The sequence below is a fragment of the Aquarana catesbeiana genome, linkage group LG01 (assembly GCF_042186555.1).
Source record: "Aquarana catesbeiana isolate 2022-GZ linkage group LG01, ASM4218655v1, whole genome shotgun sequence".
Taxonomy (NCBI): Eukaryota; Metazoa; Chordata; class Amphibia; order Anura; family Ranidae; genus Aquarana; species Aquarana catesbeiana.
This window is the reverse complement of record NC_133324.1, coordinates 654,697,016-654,721,467: the sequence shown is the minus strand read 5'-3', so window position 1 is coordinate 654,721,467 and position 24,452 is coordinate 654,697,016. Positions and strand designations below refer to the sequence as shown.

General features: G+C 39.0%; 1 protein-coding gene across 2 annotated transcripts in view; it reads left to right on the top strand.

Moving 5' to 3' along the window:
• PPP3CA (protein phosphatase 3 catalytic subunit alpha) overlaps nt 1-24,452 on the top strand; it is a 374,245-nt gene that overhangs the window by 347,272 nt on the left and 2,521 nt on the right. Inside the window, exons 11-13 of one of the 2 annotated variants that reach the window (XM_073601573.1) lie at nt 1,301-1,385; nt 8,753-8,850; nt 21,828-21,857. In XM_073601573.1, coding sequence (XP_073457674.1) covers nt 1,301-1,385; nt 8,753-8,850; nt 21,828-21,857 — 213 coding nt within the window. The remainder of the gene's footprint in view (nt 1-1,300; nt 1,386-8,752; nt 8,851-21,827; nt 21,858-24,452) is intronic. The other variant, XM_073601581.1, reaches the window with a different exon arrangement.

Here is a 24,452-nt window from a genome sequence, read left to right as displayed (position 1 = left end):
TTGGTGCTAGGAATTCCAAATTTGGTGCACAAACCCAGTGGAACATATCCAAAGCTGGGGGTTCCTAGCACCAATTGGCCCCGAGATACGGGGCCCCAAATTCGGTTTAGAAAATGTCAAGCACTTTTCTGCAGCAGAGAATGACATTTCCTGAACTAACTTTGGGGCCCCGTATCTCAGGGTCACTTGGTGCTGGGAACTCCAGCTTTGTGGTACTAGTTCCCCTGGGTTTGCACAGCAAATTTGGGGTTCCTAGCACCAAGGGGCGCCGAGATACGGGGCCCCAAAGTCGGTTCGGAAAATGAAACTTTTTGCTGCAGAAAAGTGCTTGACTCGAGTATAAGCCGAGGGGGGCACTTTCAGCACGAAAAAATGTGCTGAAAAACTTGGCTTATACTCGAGTATATACGGTAATAGTGCTGCATTATAAAACAAACATGCAGACCATGTAATCAGATTCTGTAAAAGCACAAGCTATACCAAAGATTTACCATGAGTGAGAAAATAGTCACATTGAGATCAAACAATTCATCTATTTGTTCAGGTTTCAGCTCACCGCATGCAAGTAAAATGTATACAAATGTTAGTAAAGTAACATATACTGTAACCTATTAAAAAGCAATAGTTAAAACCATTTCGGACAATAGCTGTAAATTAGTCTAGCAATCCAGAGAAAGGAATAGAGGGAATTTGTAGTATGTAGTGTTCATTTAATTTTCTCAATTTATTATTATTCATTATTATTATTTATTGAAGGGCTTGACATTTTGAATGGACTGTTTTTGGTAGTGTTGCATTATTCTTTAATATACAATGATATCCACATTCAAACAAAAGAGGGGGCATGGGGTTTTAAACAGGGACAGTGCTTAAAGATCTGGAAAAAAAACTTTCAAAACTGTTATTTTTTCCAATGCCCTTTAAAAAAAATGATTTTCAGACTGTGTGTAAAAAATAATGGTGTTGACATAATCTGTTATGAATGTGTAGCGAGCATTTGTATGTGTCAGTGATATCCACATTCATGTTGCTGAAAACCAAATGTAGAATCTATGTTCTAAAAATATAATTTACCCAATTTTTTTGTCAGCTTGTTCATTGGTCAGTATATAGTGACCAGCCATTATCATTTATATTCCATAATGTTGTTTAACCAAAATACGTGTAATGTATGTACATATATTCTTTTCTTTTGCACGTATGCATAGCTAAATTTGTTAATAAGATAATGCATGTAGTGTACATTCACATGTTCTTTGGTTTGTGAGATTGACGGTTGTTGTAATTGTGTTAATTACAGGAGCAACAGCTGCAGCTCGTAAGGAAGTAATCAGAAACAAGATCCGAGCTATTGGGAAAATGGCAAGAGTGTTCAGTGTACTGAGGTGGGAAATCTCTACTGTATCCTCTTTTTCATACTTGTCACTCTAAAAAAGATCAGAACTTTTTGTCCCTTTAGGTTTACAGCTGTGCAGACTTAGTTCCTAAAATATTAATGCTCTCATTCAATAATGCAGTGCAAAGTGAAAGAACAATAATATGGGGAGGAACCTTCCTTGCCACAAAAACAGGCTTTCCGCAGGATTTTGGCATTTGCATGTGGGAATTTGTGCACATTAGGCCAAAGGAGCATATGTGAATTCAGATAAGGATGTTGGACTAGAAGACAAGGCTTACAATCAACATTCCAGTTCATCCCAAAGTTGTTCATTATTGCTGAGTTTAGGGCTTTGTGCAGGCCACTCATATTCCTCTACACCACGCATGTGGAATAAAATCTTCATGGACTTGACTTTTGCCACAGTCGTGCTGAAACAGAAAAATTTTGCCACAAGGTTGGAAGTGCACAGTTGTCTACAATATATGTATAATGTAGCATTAACAGTACCTTTCATGGGAAGCACTCAAACTGATTATTTTGGTGGGATGTCCACATACTTTTGGACATATAGTGTATACGATCTGGGGAGTAAAAATTTGTGCCATATCATCAGCCTATTTAAAAATATCTTGTTGTTTACACTGAGGTTAAATTGACAACTAGACTAGGCTACTTGGCAAGTGAGGATGCATCTTTTACTGAGTGTTGCAAGCTCTGGGTCATTTTAATTTTAGTGGTCAAGTTTGCATTACGCTCACTGTATGTTTCAAGAAATGCTCTGTGGCACAGTTTTGTCATTCCGAATGCTAGGCTTAAACCTTCTAAATAAAATGCATCTAACTCGTACTCTTTAGTTGCTTACGTCCACACTGCAAATACTGTATATGTGACAAAATATGGCTTTAATGCCTCCAAAGATATGACTTCTTTGAAAATCATTCAGAATAAATGGGAAAGTTCGGGTTAATATAAGAGAGGTTTGCTACCCTTAGGGAAAGGAATGATCTTTTTATTCTGCATGCAATAGAGAGGAATGTCACCTGTGTTGGCAGTATTCATTATTCTTTGCCAATCATGAGAAAACTGACCGATCTGACCAGTTCAGGCAACAATCTCAAGACTGTAAGCAGGGGCTGATAACTGCTCTCAAGGGGAAAGTTGATAGGACAGGTTAGAAAACAGGTACTGAAGCTTCATTCTCTCTAATACAAGTTTTGCAATCGGCACCTCCCTTCCCCTCTCTTCTCCTACCCCTTCCCTCTCTGTAAAATAAATCTGATTGTGCATGAATTGTTGACTTCTGTCTTGTGCCTGTGGTCATCTGTGCAGTCTACATATTTGCACAGGAACAATGTTACTAACCTGCAACCAAGCAGACATCATAGCTACTGTATGTAAATAAAAACTTCATAGTCGGAAGAGGTTTAGCAATTCTTATGGGGAAGTGAATGCACGGCTTGGCCTGTTGGATGTGCTGGATACTTGCCAGCTCTGTGACATGAATGTAATTTTAAATTGCGGTCACTTATTCCTTGCCAAAATGTTCTCTTTAAGTTTATGAACAATATTTGAGAAAAATAATTCCTTTCCCTAGCATAAACAAAAGAGGCTGCATTAAAAAAAATCATTTTATACAAAATATATCATGATGAAATATATTTCCTAAATGTATTAGAAATAAACACTTTTCAAACTTGGTAGCACAGTACTCATACGAGCAATGTAAGAAGTGTCAATTGTGGTATAATTTTTCTGTTTACTATATCCATAACTACAATAGCTGTGAAGCTTAGTTCCATCTATACATATATGTGTTGTCTTTTTTTCTTTTTTTTTTTTTTTTTTTTTTACAAAGCCCTTCTGATTCTTTGAGCACAGTGTCTATCTTGTAAGCAATAACCTGTGCATTTTACTTTGAGGTCACGGGGAGATTATCTGTCACTCTCCTCTGAGCCTCTCTTGCTGTGCTTTCAAGTAATTATTTTAGGTCCTTGGTCTCGCTTGGCATTATGTTCCAATTTATTCTGGGAGCTGAGCCAAGAGCAGGCTTCCAATCATCACAGGTGTAAACATAGCTTTCAGCTGCTGCGTCTTCCATGCTGTGAATCTAGCCATACATATAAATACGTACAGCATTGCGTGGAAGTGCCACTCGTTAAAAAACAAAACAAAAAAAAAATGTTATTGTAATTAGTATTAAAGTGGTTGTAAACCCTTACAATCCACTTTTTACTACAGGTAAGCCTATAATAAAGGCTTACCTGTAGCTACCATGGATATCTCCTAAACCTGCATGATTTAGGAGATATCGACTGTATCAGCATGTGCCGACATCACGTGCCGTTGCTTCAGCTGACGTGCCGTTACTGGTGGCTCCGCATTCGCGGGAGTGATGATATCGCGGCTCCGGCCAATTACAGCGCCGGTGCACGCGATACCCTGAAATAACTCCAGGAGCGATGTCGCCGGCCGGAGCAGTGTTTGGGAGCTGCTGCGGGGATTTCCATCTAAGGTGAGTATTTCATAATGAGCTTGTATGCTATGCATACGAGTTCATTATGCCTTTGTCTTGCAGGGTTTTTTTTTGCGTTTACAACCACTCTAATAAAGCTTTGATTTAAGCCCATGTAAGTTCAAGGGTTCCACATGGATGAAATGTTTAATTAGTACTGTTTTCACTGGTTATAATCAGTTGTGGTCTGTTCTTGCTTGTAGAACACAGTGATCTCTTGGAGCCCAGGTTCACACTGAGCTGCGGGAATGAAGCCGTTTGAGCTCAGCTGAACTCGCACGATTTCACTCCCGCATGTCAGTCCCGATTTCGGCTGCAATTTTACAGACATCTGTGCGGGTTTCTGCATAGGTGTCAAAGGAAATCGCACCCCGAAATCGCAAAATGTAGTACAGAAACTCCTTTTTGAAATCGATGCGGCATCGCACCGATTAGGACGGTGCAATTGCCGCGGATTTGACATGCGTTTTGATGTGTCAAATCGCACTAATGTGAACCAGGGTGGAAGATCATTAAAAGGGGACTGTGAAAAAAAAGCTTGTCATTAAAAGTAAAAAGGTTTGCATAATGTTATCTTTTGTTATCAGTCACCATTTTTCTTTGGGTCAGTAAAAAATATCCAATCTATAAAAACGGCCATTTTACTACTTCAGTGCCTTTGCTGAATTTTATACATACTAGTAAATGTACGCTAGTTTTTTATTTTGTAACAGGAACAAGAAATAGCGGCGAGGCAGCAGATACCTTAACAATTACACAAATATAGTATGATCTAGTATACACAATGATCACCATTACAAGGGTAGGTGAAAAAAGGTGACAAAAAATTCTGAAGCAACTTGGGAGAACATCTCAAAAGCATCTTAAATTCGTCACTAATACAAGACAAATATAGTGGCCATTTTTAAATGGCAGAGGAAGCCGCAGGACCTATATTGTTTAATACTCTTGTGGACATTCAACGCCACACATGCTTCAAGATGTGTGATTGTTCACAAGAAAAAGAATTGATGTCACTTTATAATTTGGTACATTGGATGGGATTGGTTTGTGATGGCTAAAGAGGGGATAGGATTTTGGTGATGTCCAGTTCTTTGACATTGCCCTTTTCAGTTTGAGTGCCAAAAAGTGACGACAAGAGAAATGATATAATTCCATTATTAAATATTGTAAGGGACCAGGGAAACTTATTTGCTCTGGCTGTAAAACAGATATACTATAGAAGCAGTCCCCAACCTTTTTGGCTCCAGGAAAAGGCTGCGTAGAAGAAAATTATGCCAAGGCCCGGGGGGGGGGGGGTTGGCGATGCGGGTTTTCGGGGGCAGTTTGTTGGGGCAATGGCTGGTGTTGGTGCTTCAATCATCCTGACACCATATCAACCATTGTGCCGTGATGATTGAAGTGCATTATTTCTATTATTGCATTGTAACATAAAATGAAATAGTTCAACTCACCATAATGCAGAATCAGAGGGAGCCCTAAGCGTGTCACTTGCCATGTTGCCTGCCACCAGATGCAGCTTGTTACTTGCCGTGTTACCTGCCACCAGATCCGGATTGTCATTTTCCACGTCGCCTGCCACCAGATGTAGTTTGTCACGTCACCTGCCATAAGATGCAGCTTGTCACTTGCCACGTCACCTGCCACCAGATGCAAATTGTCACTTGCCACGTCGCCTGCCACCAGATGCAACATGTCACTTGCCACGTCACCTGCCACCAGATGTGGCTTGTCACTTGCCATGTCGCCTGCCACCAGATGCAGCTTGTTACTTGCCACGTCACCTACCACTAGATATGAATTGTCACATCGCCTGCCATCAAATGCGGATTGTCACTTGCCATATCACCTGCCACCAGATGCAGAACATGTGCATTGACTGGGTCCCAGAGGGAGGTTGGGCAGTGAGAGATGATGTAATCTCTCTGCTGCCCGCAGCTGCACAATGAGGAACAGCGGTGATGCAGAGTGGAACGGTGAGAGTTGGTTATCTCTCTGCTCTCTCGTCCGCCCGCCGGCTCTTTGGCTCTGTCATGCTGCACGCCCGCCGGCTTTCCGGCTCTGTCATCCTGCTCGCCCATCGGCTCTCCTGCTCTGTCATCCAGCTCGCTGCACTCAGTAGTGGGCCATGGCCCGGTGGTTGGGGACCCCTGTACTATAGTATATTGTAACCCCAGATTACGTACAATATCCACAAAACTGGTGGTACAGATGTCATACTTATTCAGTTAGACAACAGGGTTGATTTACTAAAGGATACTAGACTGTGCAGTAATTTTCCCCAGAGCTTGGTGAAAAAGTGGTGAAGCTGTGTAAAGAATACCCAAACAGGGGCAAGGTAAATTTTTAAAAAAGCACCATTTTTGCTTGCACATGACTGGATGATGATGATCGGCAAAGCTTCACCACATTCACTAAGCTTTGGAGAAAATGAGTACAAATACACTTTCAAAGTGCACAGTCTATTTGTCTAGTAAATCAACCCCAAAGTGCAGTAATTTATAACAGCTAGCCAGAATTCAGCTATTGTTGCCTTGACTTTCAGCGCTGTCGCATTTTGAATGAAAATTGCGCAATCATGCAACTCTGTACCCATGGGAAACTTTTAGCATTTTTTCACTACAAATAGAGCTTTCTTTTGGTGATATTTGATCACCACTGGGTTTTTTATTTGTTGCTAAGATGCTAAGATAAAAACATTTTTTTCTTTGTTAGAAAATTTAAATGTAAATAAGTACGATTTCTCATTCACTGACGGGTCACTGATGAGGCTGCACTTACGGGAACTGAAGAGGCTTCACTGACGGGCGCGGATGAGGTTGCACTGATGGGCACTGATGATGAGGCACTAATATGCATCACTGATAGGCGGCACTGATAGACGGCACTAATGGGTGGCACTGAGCAATGATGGGCACTGATAGATGGCAATGATAGACAGCACTGATGAGCAGGCACTGACAGGTATTACTGATGGACACTGATTGGCATTCCTAATTGGCACTGATTGGCATTCCCTAATTGGCACTGATAGGCATCCCTGATGGCCACGGGTTGCCATTTCTGATGGGCACAGAGTGGCATCCCTGGTGGGCATCCTTGATGGGTCTGCAATGATAATCGATGCGCTGATTATCAGCGCAGATCCCCCTGTCAGTTGAGCCTCTGGCTCACCTCTATCTTCGCCTTGTCAGCGCATATAGAGGAAACGCCGTTAAACAGCACTTCCTGGTTAAGACCATACTGTTGATCTATAATGGGGCTTATTTTTTGAGAATAAACAAGATGACTAGTCTGTCAATAATTGCATTGCAATTTAGTGATCTGTAGATTCTGTACAGTAGAACTTAGCCATGAGTTTAATGTATTTCAATACCTTTTCTGTCACAAATATCACCATGCAGGCAATATAATGTGGCATGGGTGGCAAAATAGAGAATGCTCTCCAACATTTTGGTCTTCAACCAAATAACAATTGTGAATATTTACATTATCCCCCTATCAAAAAGACACTTACAAAATTTAACAGTGGTTCGACTGTTGGCACTGGATGTGTTATTGAAGTTGACCATAGACTGGGCAGATGCCTCATAAAAAGCAGCAGGTAGCAGGACATCTGTTCATTTTCTTGCTCACTTCACCCTTATGCAATTGACATTTAAATGTTGGAAAATTCATGTGTGCAATAATGAGCTCTTCCAACTGTCTGAAGCACTGTGAGAAGGACCTGATGCTTAAACAATTTTTACAAGCAACACTTGAATCTTTGCATTGTTAAACTTAAGAATTTACCTTATCAAATGTAATTAATTTAGTCCTGGTGACGCATAATATTTGGTGTTCTTTTACCTGTGTCTACTATTGCCAATTTTCAGGTTGTCAGTGTTGCATTTGCCTATTCCATGACACACATAGCTTATGTTTCTTGGGGTATATATAGTGCCAAGACCAATAAGCATACACTCATCTAAACAGTGGTCATAAAAAATAAATTTTCTTTGGTTGATTTGGACAATATTTCTTATATTTATGGGCAGTGGCAGAGTATGCCACCCACAAAAATGCAATATAGTATGGTTGAATAATTTCATGCCTTTTGTTGAAATTTTTACCCATGATAGGTCAGCTTTTCTGGCCACACTTCCCTTGCTGCTGATTAGCAAAAAACTTCAATGCTTACATTATCTGAGTTTGTATGTTTATGTGATACGCCAGGAAAAAACTCTTCAGTTATTCAGATTGCATTTGCATTTCAAAGTGCCCTTTATACAGTTTGCAGAAAATCGTCCACTTTAACTGGCTTTCTAAATATAATTAGAGCTATATTTTGAAGCCACGTTGCAGTCACCACATCCTTCAATACAGGTTTTTTATACCGCTATCATGATGTTATTGTACAAGTTAACCCAGAATGTTCTGTTTAAAGCACTATGCTGCTTTCTTTGGACGGTGAGGTGCTATTGGGTATGGTCCACCAATTATGTGATTGCATTACATAACTGACCCCATGCCATACTATATATATATATATATATATATATATATATATATATATATATATATATATATATATAGTTACATATAACTTTTTTTTTTTTTTTACTTTTTGGTGTGGTATCAGAATAATTGCTTTGTTTTGGCTGTTATTTTCTGTTTTACTTTTGTTCCAACAAAGGTGATTTTATAGCCTGATTCACAGTAGATCTGTACATAATTCAATTATTGTCATGCATGGTGTTTATTGTATCTAATGGGCGTTTATCTAGGATAAGTTTCCCCACCAATCAATAAGCTGAGGCATAGTTTCTGATGTAAAATATCAATAATGAATCGTAAATTGTTTTTTTTTTTCAAAACAGAGAAGAGAGTGAAAGTGTGTTGACTTTGAAAGGTCTCACGCCTACTGGGATGCTGCCGAGTGGAGTTCTTTCTGGAGGAAAACCATCTCTCCAGAGCGGTAAGAGTTTTAATTTGCATTCTAGAAAAAATGCATATTTTTCTATTTACAGTTCTAGAATACTCTCAGAATTTTACTGGGTAGCGTACATATGTCATGACAGTTAAATAAAAAGGAAAATAAAAAGTTTGGTGAAATCTTTACTAGAGGCATGATATCTATCTATATAAGTATATGACGATTGCAGTACAGAGATAATGGTGTCAATATACCAATAGGCATGTCAGAAATATACAGGTGATCTTTTTTATATTCTTCTCTTTAACATATGACACTAAAATTATGTCTAAATCCATACACAGTTTAAATTTTAAGCGGTTGTAAACCCTTACATATACCCAGTGAAGTGACTAGCCCCAGGTGATACACAGAAATTAAACAAATCCTCCTACAAAGTTGTACCTGTTTATCTGCAATGTGTAGTATTCTCTTCTCTACACCCATTCAAAGTCCAGAATTAAAAAAGCTTGTCTGAGCTGTCAGAAAAAAAGGGACGGAGAGCTGAAGTTACACCCTGCAGAGCTCAGTAAGGAGAGCACTGAGAGCTGATTGAAGGGAAGGGACACATTCCCCTTCACACAGCACACAGGGACAGAGCTGAGGCTGTCAATCAGCTGGAAGTTCCTCTTGGAGGCAAGGAAAACTTGTCAGAAGTGATTCATGCAGATAGCAGAGGAATGAGTCAACAGACAGATATGACACTTAGTGCTCTTAATTGAGACAAGTACACCGTATAGAGGGATATGCTTTGTTCATATTTCATGTCTGAGGTTTACAACCATTTTAAAGCTTTGATAGAAACTTGGATTAGAAAAATGAAATCTGAAATCTAGAAATATTGGATTCACTGTTAATGGTTTGAAATCTACCAAGCTTATTATCTAGGTAAAGAGTGTTCAATATTTTTTGTAAAAAGACTAAGACTACATATGTGCCCTAGCTGTGAAACTTCAGGTTCATCCTTCAGGGCCCAGATGATGTAGCTACAAAAACAAAGCATTGAATGACTGGCAGCCTGCACCTGAGTCCTAGATCACCTGTGCAGCAATTTAAAATGTCTTGTTTATGTTATTATAAAACCAGTATTTCCTAAAGATAATTATAAATTACCATCATGTTTTCACTATGTCTAGGAGCTGCAAAATGTTCTGGGCATTCTTGGCTTTGGTTTTCTGCAATATTCAGTGAGCCCCTTCTGCTCCTTTCCAGGATTTTGACCCCCAGATCTTGTGGGGTTTAGTCCTGAGGCCCCCTGGCTTGGAAGCCCTGTCTTCCTCCCCCCTGGATTTGTAGTGAGGGGCCTGCAGTGCTTTGTGGTGCTCAGTATTGCAGCCTTTGGTGATCCCCGATTTGGTATGACATGACATCACTGTTGACGGCCTGGGGTTATGCACTTCTGATTGTGGCAAAGGCTTAACTGTACAGACAGCATAGAGGGGGAGATTGCTGCTAGCATCCACATCATGGCAAATTCAGAGGAAGGGATAGCAGCACTGACTGCTGCATTCAGGGTTTTAAATGAGTCCTACCTAGCACGATGTGTTTTTTTTGCCCTGGTCAGCAGTTTTTACACTATAGTAGTGGTTGGGGTGCAGCGTTGTTCTTTACACCTGGTCTTTCCAGGGAGATGAATGAATCCTGGGGGGTTTGCTGAGACAATTGCCTTCTCTCCTTTATTACAAAGGCTTATTTGTGTGACAGGCATGACTCTTCCTCTAAGCCACCATTTTCTGCCTAATCTTTAATCATTAGTTATATTGATTTCTTTGGTAATGGCTAATTCTAACAACATGGAAAGGTTCTATTTTAATGTAGCTGTACTGCTATGTTACAGGATCCCACAGTGGGGGCACCTTAGCAATGATGAGTCCAGTGAGGATTAAGCTGGACCCTTTGTTCTGCTGCTTTTTTCCTAATAGTAACCCTCTTGCCGTTGTTTCTTAGGAGCAATTAGATGGAGGAGGTGCAGGTGGATTACTTTGGGGGGAAAAGGAAGTTCTTAGTGGCAGGCAGTTAACCTATGGAGCGTTCTGGGTCCTATAAACATTTATAGATTAGATTTTTGCTATGGAGGGAGATCCTGTCACCCTAAATTTTTCTCAGCTCCGGCCTCCTCGGTTCGCTGGACAGTGTGCTCTCCTCTGTTTCCCTCCAGGTTAAGGGCAGGATGTTAAGTGATGTGCAAGAGCAGGGTGTGGTCCTTTCTCAAGATAGTAGATTGTTGGATGACTTTCCCTCTAAAGTCATAATGCCCAGGTTGAGGGAGAACCATTTTGACTCTGTTGATGCAGTGACTAACTTGCACATGGAAGAGCAGTCTGTAGTTTCTGCTAATACTGCTCCCTCTATAGAGCTCCCTAGGGGTCTTAGCACCGTTAGAGTTTTCTCATGCATGTGTTCCTTCTTTTTATTCTGGACAAACACTGATAGACATCCTATATACTGTTTACATCTTGTACACATTCTCAGTCCAATGCTCTCTGGTAAATCTTTAGTTATTATGTGTACTGTTTCCTCTTTTGATCTGGAGACTGGTTCTGCTATAACACTGCAATGATTAGGGTGAGGATTTGCCTGTGGACAGGTGTTTGGGATGCATAAAAAAACATTTTTTTTTCCAAGCCTACAGACTAAACTCATGGAACACATCCAGTCCTACTTCACATTCATCCTATCTCAGGGAACATTTTGAGTTAATGTGGATTCTCCTGTCTATTTTTCTGTATGAACCTCATGTTAGTAAATGCTTGGAGAACTCTTTGATGGAAGCGCTGAATTGCAGAGCAAGCATACAGTAAACATTTACTACGCAAGCCGTTCGAAGGGACAGTGCAACTTTAGAACTGATTCAGGCAACTTCATCCAGGTTGCCACTGGTAGTTAGTTTTTATCTCCCCCACCAGAACAAACCCAGGCCTCTATCAGGGAGTGCCCATCCCCAACAGAGGCTAAGAAGACATCCTTTCACTACTCCCAGCGTTCAGTCACTAAGGCTAGATCTTAACCCACAGGCTCTCTTCTTCAAGTTAAGATACCTTCTTGTTTTTCATATTGGGGGGGTGTCTGTCACTTTTTGTGGATGCTGCAGTAGGCAGCATCCAGTATACCTAGGTACGGGAGGAGGCTACAAATAGGGTTCTATTCTCCGCCCCCTCCCAGGATATTGTTTTCCCTTTTAACGCGGTCAATGTAAATTATTTGAAAGAAAGGCATTCTTATCCCAGTTCATGTGGCATAACAGTTTCAGGGTTTTCTTCCAAGGATTTTACAGCTCCAGAATTTAGAAAAAATGTAGCCTTTGACCACATCAGCATTAAATTGCCCAATCTCATCTGATCTGAGGCTATGCAGGGTCGGACTTGTTTGGTACCTGGATGGAGGATCATCTAACAATGCCAGATGCAGTTGACAAGCCTGTCCTGGATTTGAGGTCCTCTGTCTTTTGAGCCCAATATTTACACCAGATTGGTCTGGGCCTCTGCCCATCAGGGGGACTTCTTGGCCTCTGTAGACATCAAGGACACATACTTGCATGTCCATTTTTTTTCAGCACGTCGATCATTCCTTTATTTCGATGTGAGTCCACGGTATTTCCATTTGGTGTCCTACTATTTAGACTAAGCAAAAAATGTCACCAGCGCACCAAAGATCTCTAGAGTGGGTCCAAAGCTTTAATCTGCGATCACATGGATACAGTAGATGGCAACATTTCGGAGCCAGGCAGAACCCTTCATCAGGCAGGTGACGGCATCGTCACCTGCCTGATGAAGGGGTCCTGCATGGCTCCGAAATGTTGCCATCTACTGTATCCATGTAATCGCTGATTAAAGTTTTGGACCCACTCTAGAGATCTTTGGTGCGCTGGTGACAAATTTTGCTTAGTCTTGCTTAGAAAAATTTTTTGCTTTGACTTGACATGGTTCCAGCCATTGGTCGCTACAGCCCCACTTGGATGCATAGTCATTTTTACAGGAAGTGTGTGTTGGGATTGGTGTGCTGGCTATTTGGACTGTCATCAGCACCTTGTGTGTGCATCAGGTACTATTACCTGTGTTAGCCCTATTACACTCCCAGGCAATGCCCAATTTTAATAAATTTGGATGAACTCTCTACTCACAGACTGTGACTGTGACCTGATCTGCACTCAAGGTGTTTCTTTTGTAGGATATCAAAATAACCTCCAGCTGAGAGAACAGTTGGTGCAGACCAATGTCCACTGAACAGTGAAGACACTGCAGAACTGTGCATGGATACTAAATTTCCAAAATCAGTGCTGGATCCAATTCATCGCTTGGAGTACCTGGGTTTGATTCTGTACATAGTTCAAGCCAAAGTTTTTCTTCTGTAAGGGAAACTGCAAACTCTTTGTTCCCAGTCTTTGATTTATTTGTTCTTGCCCTCCTCCACTAGCAGGGTGTTCCCATCATGGGATGTCTGGCTGACTGCTTGCTGAGAGAACAATTAGCACAGGCTCTGCTGGCCAATGTCCACCAGACAATGCAGACTCTGCAGAACTTTGGATGGATCCTAAATGTCTGGATTGCTGAATCCAACTCCTCACTTGGAGTATCTTTTCTTTAGTATAGCTGCTCCATGTTCGGATTCTGTGGTCTGGGCCTCTTCCGACTGCTCGCTTTTTTATGTATGTCTGGGGGCTAATGGTTGCCTCCTTCTAGGCAGTCCATGTTTGCCCATTTCTGCTCTAGATCCCTTCAAATCAACATCCTATCAGGGAAAGGTCATCCATTCTTTGGATATCCGGAGATGCCTTCTCAGGGATAATCCACGACTGAGCAAACATGTTCTATAATTTTTGTCTACATTTTAAACATATCTCTTCATAATATATCAGTCACAGTGTTAGGCCTCATGTACACTGCTGCTAGTAAACGGACGTTTAGGAGCAGTTGGGCATTTTCTTCAACTGCTCCTGAACTCTCCTCTGTTATCTTATCAGTACATATACACAGGGTCATTTATAGTGGTTTCTAGGCAGTTGAGTTTAGAGGCTTTTTTGGAATGCAAAAAAATGTGTTCAGAAGCTGAGTTTAGAGGCATTTCAAGCGCCAAACGCTTCTAAACTTGGCTAAACACGGTAACTCGCATTTAGCCACGTTTAGTTTACAGGCGTTTTTCATTTTTGCCTATTATGAAAAAAAAAAAAAAATTTGTATTTTATTTTAAAATGCTTCAAATCTCAAACATGGCAAAACGCCGCTAAACGCGGCAAAACGGATGTTTTAAATGCAGGTTACTATCTGTCAAGTCATTCAGGAGAGGTTGTAAAAACGTCCCATGTACATGAAGCCTTAGAGAATGACATTTGTATTCCACCTTTGGGTGTATATAATGACCTTTGTACATTTTAGCACCTTCTCTTGCATTTCCTATAATTTAAAATAAGTTGGCAATCAAACAGAGATAATGAAAACCCACCATAAAAGCCACTGCAGGTGCACCGATCAAGCATCAATACAGATATCTAACCAATAAAATCCATAAGAGATGTGCTGGTACTAAACACCTTTTGGAAAAATATATATATATATATATATATATATTTTTTTTTTTTTTTTCTTAATCGAAGTTGCTTACATATTACAAAGAAATATCATCACATGCCGGCAGTGTAGCGTAGAGTTCTAGTTTAATATGAAAAGTAAAAAGTGATAATGCATTCACATTTAAAACCGCTTATCTGACTGTGGGAGCCTGGGCATTGTATCTCAACTTTGACACATTCATTTTACATTCCAATCTCTTTTAAGGCATTATAAGCCTTCCTACCTTCACCTTGTGGATTTTTCCTACATAAAGTGTGCAATGATCATATAATTTCATGGTTAAATTTGTTGCCCTGTATGCGCAGTCTATAGTAGAGTACATCTTCACATTCCTTTGTCAGAAGTTTGTGTTAAAAAATGAGGCTTGCAGCATGGCTCTGCAAACGTTAATGCATCACCTCTGTCTGTAGTGTGAGAATTGACATTTCCTCTGAAGAAACTGTATATCCTTTAATCCTTGGGTCTCTCAGTCTAGTGCTCTGCAGGTGAGAGCTAAATACTAATTTGATCTCAGTCACAAGCAAGCAAAGCAATTAATGGAGAGCTCACGATGCTGAACATTTGAACGTGTGCAATGCTTTTAAAGCTCCAAATGGTTGTTGTACACTACTTTGAATAAAGTCGTTTTTATTTTCTTTATACAAAAGTGCATGTAGGCTTCTAGTTTCTTACACTGTTTTACAGAGATGAGATTAAGGAAATTGAGGTGGTTTAACCTTCCAACACCTACTAAAAATGGAAATAACGGTTTTGGCCAGACTAACCCATCAGTGTAACTATGGAAAGGCTATGAACAATCACATATTTACATATTATTTCAATCAGTAATTCAGATTTAAAACATGCCCTACTGATCTTCATAGCTGCGTGCACTATAGAGTAAGTCATCCTCAATCACAGCAGAAGTTTTGAATGTAGACATATCAGTTGGAACTGAGCTCCCTGAGAAAAATACAACTTTGCGGGGATGATTGAGAGTTGCTCAACAGTGGCTGCAATTACAGAAGCCAGTGAAAGCTTATTTACTAGGCATTTACTGCTTGATAATAATATGCAAACAATTGAATTCTATAATGTGGCTACATGTTTATTTAACGTTCAAATGTGTTATATAGTTTCTACTAAATTATATCACTTAATCTGTTCTAGAAAAGAACTACGGTAATTTTAAAGCAGTATCCTGAACAATTTGTCTAAATTAAGTTGGCTGTAATGCTAAAATATGAAATACATACTTGTATTATAGTTTGTCATTTTGTCAGTATTTTTTTAATTATCATTCATATGAAAAATATAAGAAGTGAGCACAAAGGGTAATATTGTCAAAAAATAAGTTAAGCTGGCCATGCCCATAAAGATTGCCCCATTCAAGCTAAACCGCATGGTTGGATACATTTCCTGCTGCCAGCTATAATATTCTTAAAGTTAGCACCTGTGGTTGTAAGAATACCCAAACAGTGACCGCAGCTGAATTTTCAGTAATTGGGCAAAATTTGAGCAGTATATGGCCAGCTTTAGTAAGGGTCTGATTATGCACAATAACTTTAACTTACAATCTAGGTTTATAACATGCACATGCATTTCCATTTACTTTTATTTATATATATATATATATATATATATATATATATATATATATATATATATATATATATATATATATATTATAATAATAATTGGAAGGGATAGCTCTCCAAATAAGCAGAGACAGTGTTTTTTATTTGTATTGTTTAATTATTGCAATTGAGCACCAAATAAGACAAACCTATGTGTCATTCAGTCATCATGGAAAAATGCAGGTAACTGCTGTCACACACAGAAAACAGTTTTCTGGATTTCATGTTCTGATCAGAATGCAGTGTTACACTGCATTCCACAGCAGTGTGATATTATGCAACATAGCACACCCCACTGCTGTGCTGTGATCTGAGTGAAATTTCACTTTGTATACTTCATCTAAAGTTCTGAAAAAAAAAGGATCTGTGCAGTGCTAAAAAATGTGCATTACTCCACCCCCTGCCTCACATCTCTACACCCCAAAATGCTGTGCAGGCATCAGTGAATGGGTCCTTTCGTGAATAATTTTGGTTTAAACATATTAAAGTCATAGGATCTATTGTACAGTATGGATAGATTTTGGATTTAGAGACAGTCTGGTAATCTGTAGAGTTGTGCTTGTAATTTGGTATACTTTGGTTAAGAATGGGCATGCCTTTTTACAAGGCCCCTTACAAGTACAGTATATTTATTAGAGGCCATGTTTGTAATAATGGCTCTAAATTACTGAACATACAGTGCATCCGGAAAGTATTCACAGCGCTTCGCTTTTTCCACATTTTGTTATGTTACAGCCTTATTCCAAAATTGATTAAATTCATTATTTTCCTCAAAATTCTACAAACCATACCCCATAATGACAACGTGAGAGAAGTTTGTTTGAAATCTTTGCAAATTTATTAAAAATAAAAAAGGAAATAAATCACATGTATAAGTATTCACAGCCTTTGCCATGACACTCAAAATTGAGCTCAGGTGCATCCTGTTTCCACTGGTCATCCTTGAGATGTTTCTACAGCTTGATTGGAGTCCACCTGTGGTAAATTCAGTTGATTGGACATAATTTGGAAAGGCACACTCCTGTCTATTTAAGGTCCCACAATTAACAGTGCATGTCAGAGCACAAACCAAGCCATGAAGTCCAAGGAATTGTCTTTGTAGACCTCTGAAAAAGGATTGTATCAAGGCACAGATCTGGGGAAGGGTACAGAAAATGTTCTGCAGCATTGAAGGCCCCAATGAGCACAGTGGCCTCCATCATCCATAAATGGAAGCCGTTTGGAACCACCAGGACTCTTCCTAGAGTGCGCTGCCCAGCCAAACTGAGCAATCAAGGTAGAACGGCCTTAGGGAGGTGACCAAGAACCCAATGGTCACTCTGACAGAGCTCCAGTGTTTCTCTGTGGAGAGAGGAGAATCTTCCAGAAGAACAATCCTCTCTGCAGCACTCCACCAATCAGGCCGTATGGTAGAGTGGCCAGACCAAAGTCACTCTTCAGTAAAAGGCACCTGGAGTTTGCCAAAAGGCACCTGAAGGACTCTGAGACCATGAGAAACAAAATTCTCTGGTCTGATGAAACAAAGATTGAACTCCTTGGCCTGAATGGCAAGCGTCATGTCTGGAGGAAACCAGGCACCGCTCATCACCTGGCCAATCCCATCCCTACAGTGAAGCATGGTGGTAGCAGGGTCATGCTATGGGGATGTTTTTCAGTGGCAGGAACTGGGAAACTAGTCAGGATCGAGGGAAAGATGAATGCAGCAATGTACAGAAACATCCTAGGTGAAAACCTGCTCTAGAGTGCTCTGGACCTCAGACTGCTGGACAATGACCCTAAGCACACAGCCAAGATAACAAAGGTGTGGCTACGGGACAACTCTGTGCATGTCCTTGAGTGGCCCAACCACTCAAGGACATTCACAGCAACGGAGCGGAGCGACAAGCTGACATCACCTCGTGTTTACATCTCGTTTTCCGGAAGGACGGGTTTGTCTGTGCGCCAGCCGGAACATCAGACTTAAGGCTTATATTGACGCTAACATTGTAAGTGCAACACTTTGTATTTTAAAGTTTTAATAAATGTAAAAGATTTTACACTATTTTTGGAGCCTTTATCTTTTATGTACCACGTCCATCCATCCACCGGTCTGAGCCTATGAGAGGCGGCTTGAGGATAACTGAACGTGCTTACTGTGTGCTAAAACCGGGCTGTGTTTATACTACAAATGTTCTCCTTGATCCTCTGTAACGGGGGATCGTGGTAAGCTGGTAAGAAGTGATTTCTTCTATCTGGTGATAGATTCAGCACATAATTTGACAGCGTTTGGAGACGCCATCGCACATATTGATGGACTATATTATTATTTGAGCACTGGTGGACTTTTTCACCGATTTTGAATTTATGCACTTACTAACTACTGATTGCTTATAGGCTTAGCACGATTCTATTTTTCTTCTGATTTATGCCTACTGTGTTTATGTTATACAGGAGAATTGCAGCTTGCATCATGTTTTAGAATTTTGTGTGTTTTTCATCCTCTTAGCGCAGTTTCTTTACCCTTTTTCCCTTGAGTGGCCCAGCCAGAGCTCAAACTTGAACCTGATTAAACATCTCTAGAGAGATCAGTAAATGGCTGTGCACCAACGCTCCCAATCCACGCTGATGGAGGTTGAGAGGTCCTGCAAAGAAGAATGGGAGAAACTGCCCAAATATATGTGTGCCAAGCTTGTAGCATCATACTCAAAAAGACTCAAGGCTGTAATTGGTGCCAAAGGTGCTTCAACAAAGTATTGAGCAAAGGCTGTGAATTCCTTATGTACATGTGTTTTTTTAAATAATTTTTAATAAAATTGCAAAGATTGTAAACAAACTTCTTTCCCGTTGTCATTATGGGGAATTATTTGTACAATTTTGAGGAAAATAATGAATTTAATCAATTTTGGAATAAGGCTGTAATATAACAAAATATGGAAAAAGTGAAGCGCTGTGAATACTTTCTGGATGCACTTATATGTGTATATGTGTGTGAAAAAACTGATCTGTATTTTGTCCCTTCTATTTTTTCCACATTAGTGAGCAGGGAAGTAAGACGTGTGTGTATTATGGATGATATACTAACAATGACTACTAACAGTCAAATGATAGCCAGCAATTTGTTCTTCCATTCCTGTTTGGACATTACATGCTGTGTAATACAGTTACAGGGCTATTAGTCTTACCTCTCTTAATGGTGTAGTAACACTTGTGAGTAGATTGTTATTGAGTTTATTATTAGGTGTGGTTTTTGAACTGTTCGTGCTTACATTTTAGCCATGGCTTGTTATATTAAATTCGCAATCCACCTGTCCAAAGGTATATAAATTAATCACTAGAAGTACTCCTTTATCTAATGCTAGATACTTTATACTTTGGTATGTGATATGCTTATTACCATGTCCTAATTGTGCTTGAAATAGAGTCTTACATATTGTAATGAAAGGTTGGGTGTTACAAAGTCACCTGCCTAAATGTGTTTGATGAAGAACTATGTGTATTTTGTATATTGTTTTAAATTGAACATTGTATGATTCTGGTTCAGAAGTCCTAGCATCACTTGCTGCATGTTAAAAGTAATCTTGGTATTGCTAAGAATATAACCCTTATTAACCCCCTGTAGGAAGGCTACTATTCTGTTGGCTCAAGTCATGTCACTAATATCCCACTGCCATAGCTGCTGATTTATCCTACATGTCTGAATTTTCATGAAATTTTACTGGATGCCGAAAGAGAATATCAAAGTTATATTTCTCTATGCGGTCTGATGGTAGTCAATGTAGTAGTTCCATAATACTCCTATAACAGAAAATGCAAACAGTATTGTGGACCTGAAAGTAGTACTAAAAACTATGGAATATAGTCCAGCAAAACCTGCCAGGCTTTTATTGTTGCCAGTTTCTTCACACCATCATAGCATCTTAAACGTAAAGCTAGATTGTTTGTTGCCTTTCTAATCGTATTGATTTTTGGGCCTCAGTTTATATATTGACTATATAAACATGGTAAAGATCTAGTCCAGAATGCTATAAAAAGTGCAAGACTCCTGCCCGCAGCAGTATTTAATGCTTTTTTTTTTTGCTTTTTTTTCCTACTTATTGTTTCCAGATGTCTTTAAACTGGCCACATGATACATAGGGTCCTCTTACACTTTGGTTTTCTCCCAGCAGTCCTCAATGGTGCAGAGATCAGCACTGGTGTGATATCAGCTCAACTCTCTGCAGCAATACACTAAGTGCAAGGCTAAGTGGCGATAACCCTTTCAGGATGCCCTTCACTCACAGTATGCCCCAGACTTCTGGGTTGAGTGAGGCTGAGGACAGCTGGTGGCAGAGATGAGGTACATCCTGGGACAGCTAGAGATTAAAAGTGAGAATTGCAGCCAGAGTTGATTTTTTTTTTTTTTTTTGTTTTTAAACCTTCAGGAGAAAAATGTTTAGCTGAAAGTTGCACTTTAACAATGGAAACTATGTACAGGCCAATAAATTAAGGATGCTTGCAAGTAAATATTGCAATAAATTGCTGAAACCCTACAGTCACATTGGTAGACTCAACTTGCCATAACTTTAAAGTGAAATTGAAGTATTCCCAAACTCTTAACAAGTGATAAATTAACTTTAAAATAAGCTAAAATTGACCTCTGTAGCTACAGTCACTGTGGAGTAATTCATCTTCATAAAATTCACAGCACAAGCACTAAAGATGTTTTCTTTGCAGCTCTGTTCCCAGCAGCTTTTCATTCATTCTTGTAATCTTCAATTTAAATACAAAGTGCCCTAGGAGCTGGAGCAAGGTAAGCTGAACTGTTGAAAGCGTGATTTCAATGACTTTAGTGTTTCTGCTGTGAACTTTAAGAATAAGTTGCTCCACAGTGCCTGCAGCTACATAGAACAGCGAGGATTTGTTTAAAGCTAGTTTGCTGCTTGTTAAGAATATGTAGTGGTTCTAACAGCAGAAGGTTTTTTATATTAATGCATTATTTAAACCTTCTGTGTTCAACAGCCTCCCTAATACTTACCTGACCCCCATCTCTACAGCGATGTTGCACAAGAATTTCAGCTGTCCAGGACTCTTCATTGACTTCCACTGCTGTCAGTCAAAGTCAGTGTGCCAATGAGGAGAGAGAGGGGCTGACGCCGAGCCATGGCTCAGTTTCTGAATGGACACACAGAGCAGCGACTTGGCTCGGGAGCCCCCATAGCAAGCTGCTTGCTGCGGGGTCACTCAGCAGGAGGGAGGGGCCAGGAGTGCAGACGAGGGACCCAAGAAGGGGAGGATCTGGGCTAAACCACTGCACAAAGCAGGTAAGTATAACATGTTTGTTTCTTTTAACCAAAAAAAACAAACAACTTTAATATCACTTTAACTATCCATAGCCTGACAACAGGCTTACTTTAATTCTCAGCCTACCATGAGCTATTTTCTACTATTTAGCTTTGGCCATAATGCAGTCTTGAAAAGTAAAACTTTGTCTTTCTGAAACCGTTTATTGTAAACATACTTTTACATAATCTTGGGTTTGATGTTTGTAGTAAGAGAGTTCTTTATAGCTGCTGTCTTTAACAACCGCAAAGCTGTTTTCTTAATTGCAAATATCCTGTTTGTATACATCTAACTGTTTCTGGATGGAAAAATAATAAACAATAGCTAAGCTCAGCCTTTCTTCTGTCGAGCGTTTATGTTGTCTTTTGTGCAAACCAAATCCAGCACTTACTGTAACATTAGTTCACGTGCATCTTTTGCTGCTCACTGACTTATTCATAAGAGTTGAAATCCTCTGCTCATTTTTCTCATCCATTTTGCTACCCTTTCTTCTCTTTAGCTACTGTTGAGGCTATAGAGGCCGATGAAGGTAATTGGCAAGCCCCCTTTCTGTTGTCCTTGCAGCAGACAAGGGTCCTGCTGGGTGTATCTATTTTGCTGTAGCTTGTAAAAAGTGTGTGGGTGTTGGGCTAACGATTGTGGCTAAGTATTAACCAAATGTGCTTGCTTTAAAGGGGAATGTAGTACTACATCTGCTATCGGCATAGCAAATATTGCCTCTCTAACAAAATTTATATATATTTCATCAAGGTTATAACGCTAAAATACCAGTGACAGTCATGAGTCAATGTGTTTCTCTTCAAACTCATTTGTTTTAACTTTTCAACAGGCTTTTATAAAAAAATATATATATTTCTACGCATTACACAGCATACACCTAATTGCATTTCTTACTATCGAAATTATGCTTTTGCCCACAACGATCCTTACATGTATTTAAAAAGAAGGCAAAAGACGCAACACACAAGCACTTATCAGAGATGGTGTTGTATTTATTTAATCACGTAATCAAGGTGAAATTACTATACACAAGCTAAGTCAAAACACTTAAGGAGTTCATAGATATGTTTATTTCATTCGGAATATGAAAAAAAAGCATATGGGCACATTTTTTCCCCTGTTCTTAGCCACAAATGTTCCCCTTTAAAACAATATGTCAGTTGTATTTTATTCTTGAACTTTTGTCTCTTTTAACTCCAAATTGAATGCCGTGATTGGTTTTCTGTAGGAATAAGATCTTCAATATGGTCAAAAGAAAAATTTTGAGACCCATCAGCAAGAAAAAATACAACTGTTCTCTAAATAGCAGCACATTGGGCTGTTATTTATGTTGGAATTGTCTATTCCTATCAGCAAAATCTAATTTGCAGTGTGCATTGTTGTTGCCAGTTTGGCCGTTTTGTGTGATATCTGTGACTGTGTTGTGTGTAGTATAATATTGGTGTAAATTCCTAACACTTTCTGGGCCTCATTTACTAAACGGCAGTAAGTCATTTTTCTAAAGAGCAAAGTTTAGCTTTTGCCTGTTTTATTGTTACATCATTTATAGATATTATTCGAAGTTGCAGAAAATGTTACGCAACTTGAGCAAAGTAATGCCCATAAAGTTTCATAAGCAGCCGTTTATATTACATAAAGACCAATATGTTCTGCAATTTAAAAAAAAATGTTATTGTATATTGTTAAAATACATTATGTACAATTTTGAAGTTGTAAGTAAGTGGATTATAACAGATCATGATCATTACTGATTTTACATAGACACTCCCACATACTTAATTTTAAAAGAAAAATATACCACTTAGAATAAATTAAGTGGTAAGTGTAAGCTCTTTGCAACAGTTAAAAATAGCTGGAATCATTTTCATGATGTGCCTTTTAATGACTGTTATAGAAAATATATGTGTATACATACAGTAAATATAGTTTTACTTTATGAGAACATAAAAGTTTTTTATATTTACATTACAGCCGTGTAGTCAAGTGGTTCCCAAATATAACCAGTAAACTTAGCACAGCACTTTATCCGACAGTGAGGCCTTTTCACTCCCCCAAGGCTTATTGCTGTCTTTTCGAAATCCCTTGTGTGAGATTTTCAAATGTATGACCAACTTTTTTTAATTCAAATTTTCAATACCAGCAGAAAATGTGAATATAGTTGTCTGCAGCTTTTTATAGCGACTAAAATTACTACGTTGCTTCCATTTTTTATCTAATGTATCCTTTTAAATTTCAAATTTAAAAACCGAAAGCAAAATGTTGGTCGTCATTTTTTTTTATGATTTTTTTTTTTTTTTGTATTTGTTAAAATAAGAGGCACTTTAAGAAGCTTTGATATGGCCTTTGCTTTTCTTCCATCCTTTCCTTTTCATGCTTCCTAACCTAATCTAACTACTGTGTGCTTTCACAAATAATATGAGTTGTATAAAACAGTTGGGTCATTCGTTTACTTTTGTTTTATATTCAGCATAGGATAAATTGTCCACGGGAGTTCATCTCAAGTAGATAATGTATTTTATACCATAAAGCAAAAACTCCTTGGATAAGCATAGTTGCATGGAAGTCAGTGTATTTGAACACATCTGCACTAGAGTTTAGGGAAAATCAGAAGTTTAAATTCTATGTTTTTGAAATCAGAAACAATATATTATCATGCATTGATTGTCCTCAAAGACTGAAGAGGTCATTTTGCAAGTTATGTGATACCTTGTAGTAGCATTTTTCCATAGGTTAGTTTTATTATGAACCATTACGTAGCTAACGTAATTATAATAATGATAGTCTATGTGCTGAAAATTCTGTTTTGTATGCATAAATATGTGTTTTATGTGTTTTCAAAAGTCTTTTATGATACATAGTCAAGTTGAAAAATAAATCATGTCACCAAATATTGTGGTGGTACTATATTGACACACCCTGTGGCATCTAATGTTTAGGAAGCATTGTAAATAGTGCTTCGGTATTGATGCTTTGTGATTTTAACAGAATTTGCTGTTAAAGGATTATTTAGGATGATGAAGTTAAATACATTTTCTAAAATTTTCATGAAGTCAGTCTGTGGTCCATAGAAAGTAATATATTTTGCCCCCTTTTAGCTTTACTGCACTTTTTTCACACTTGGTAG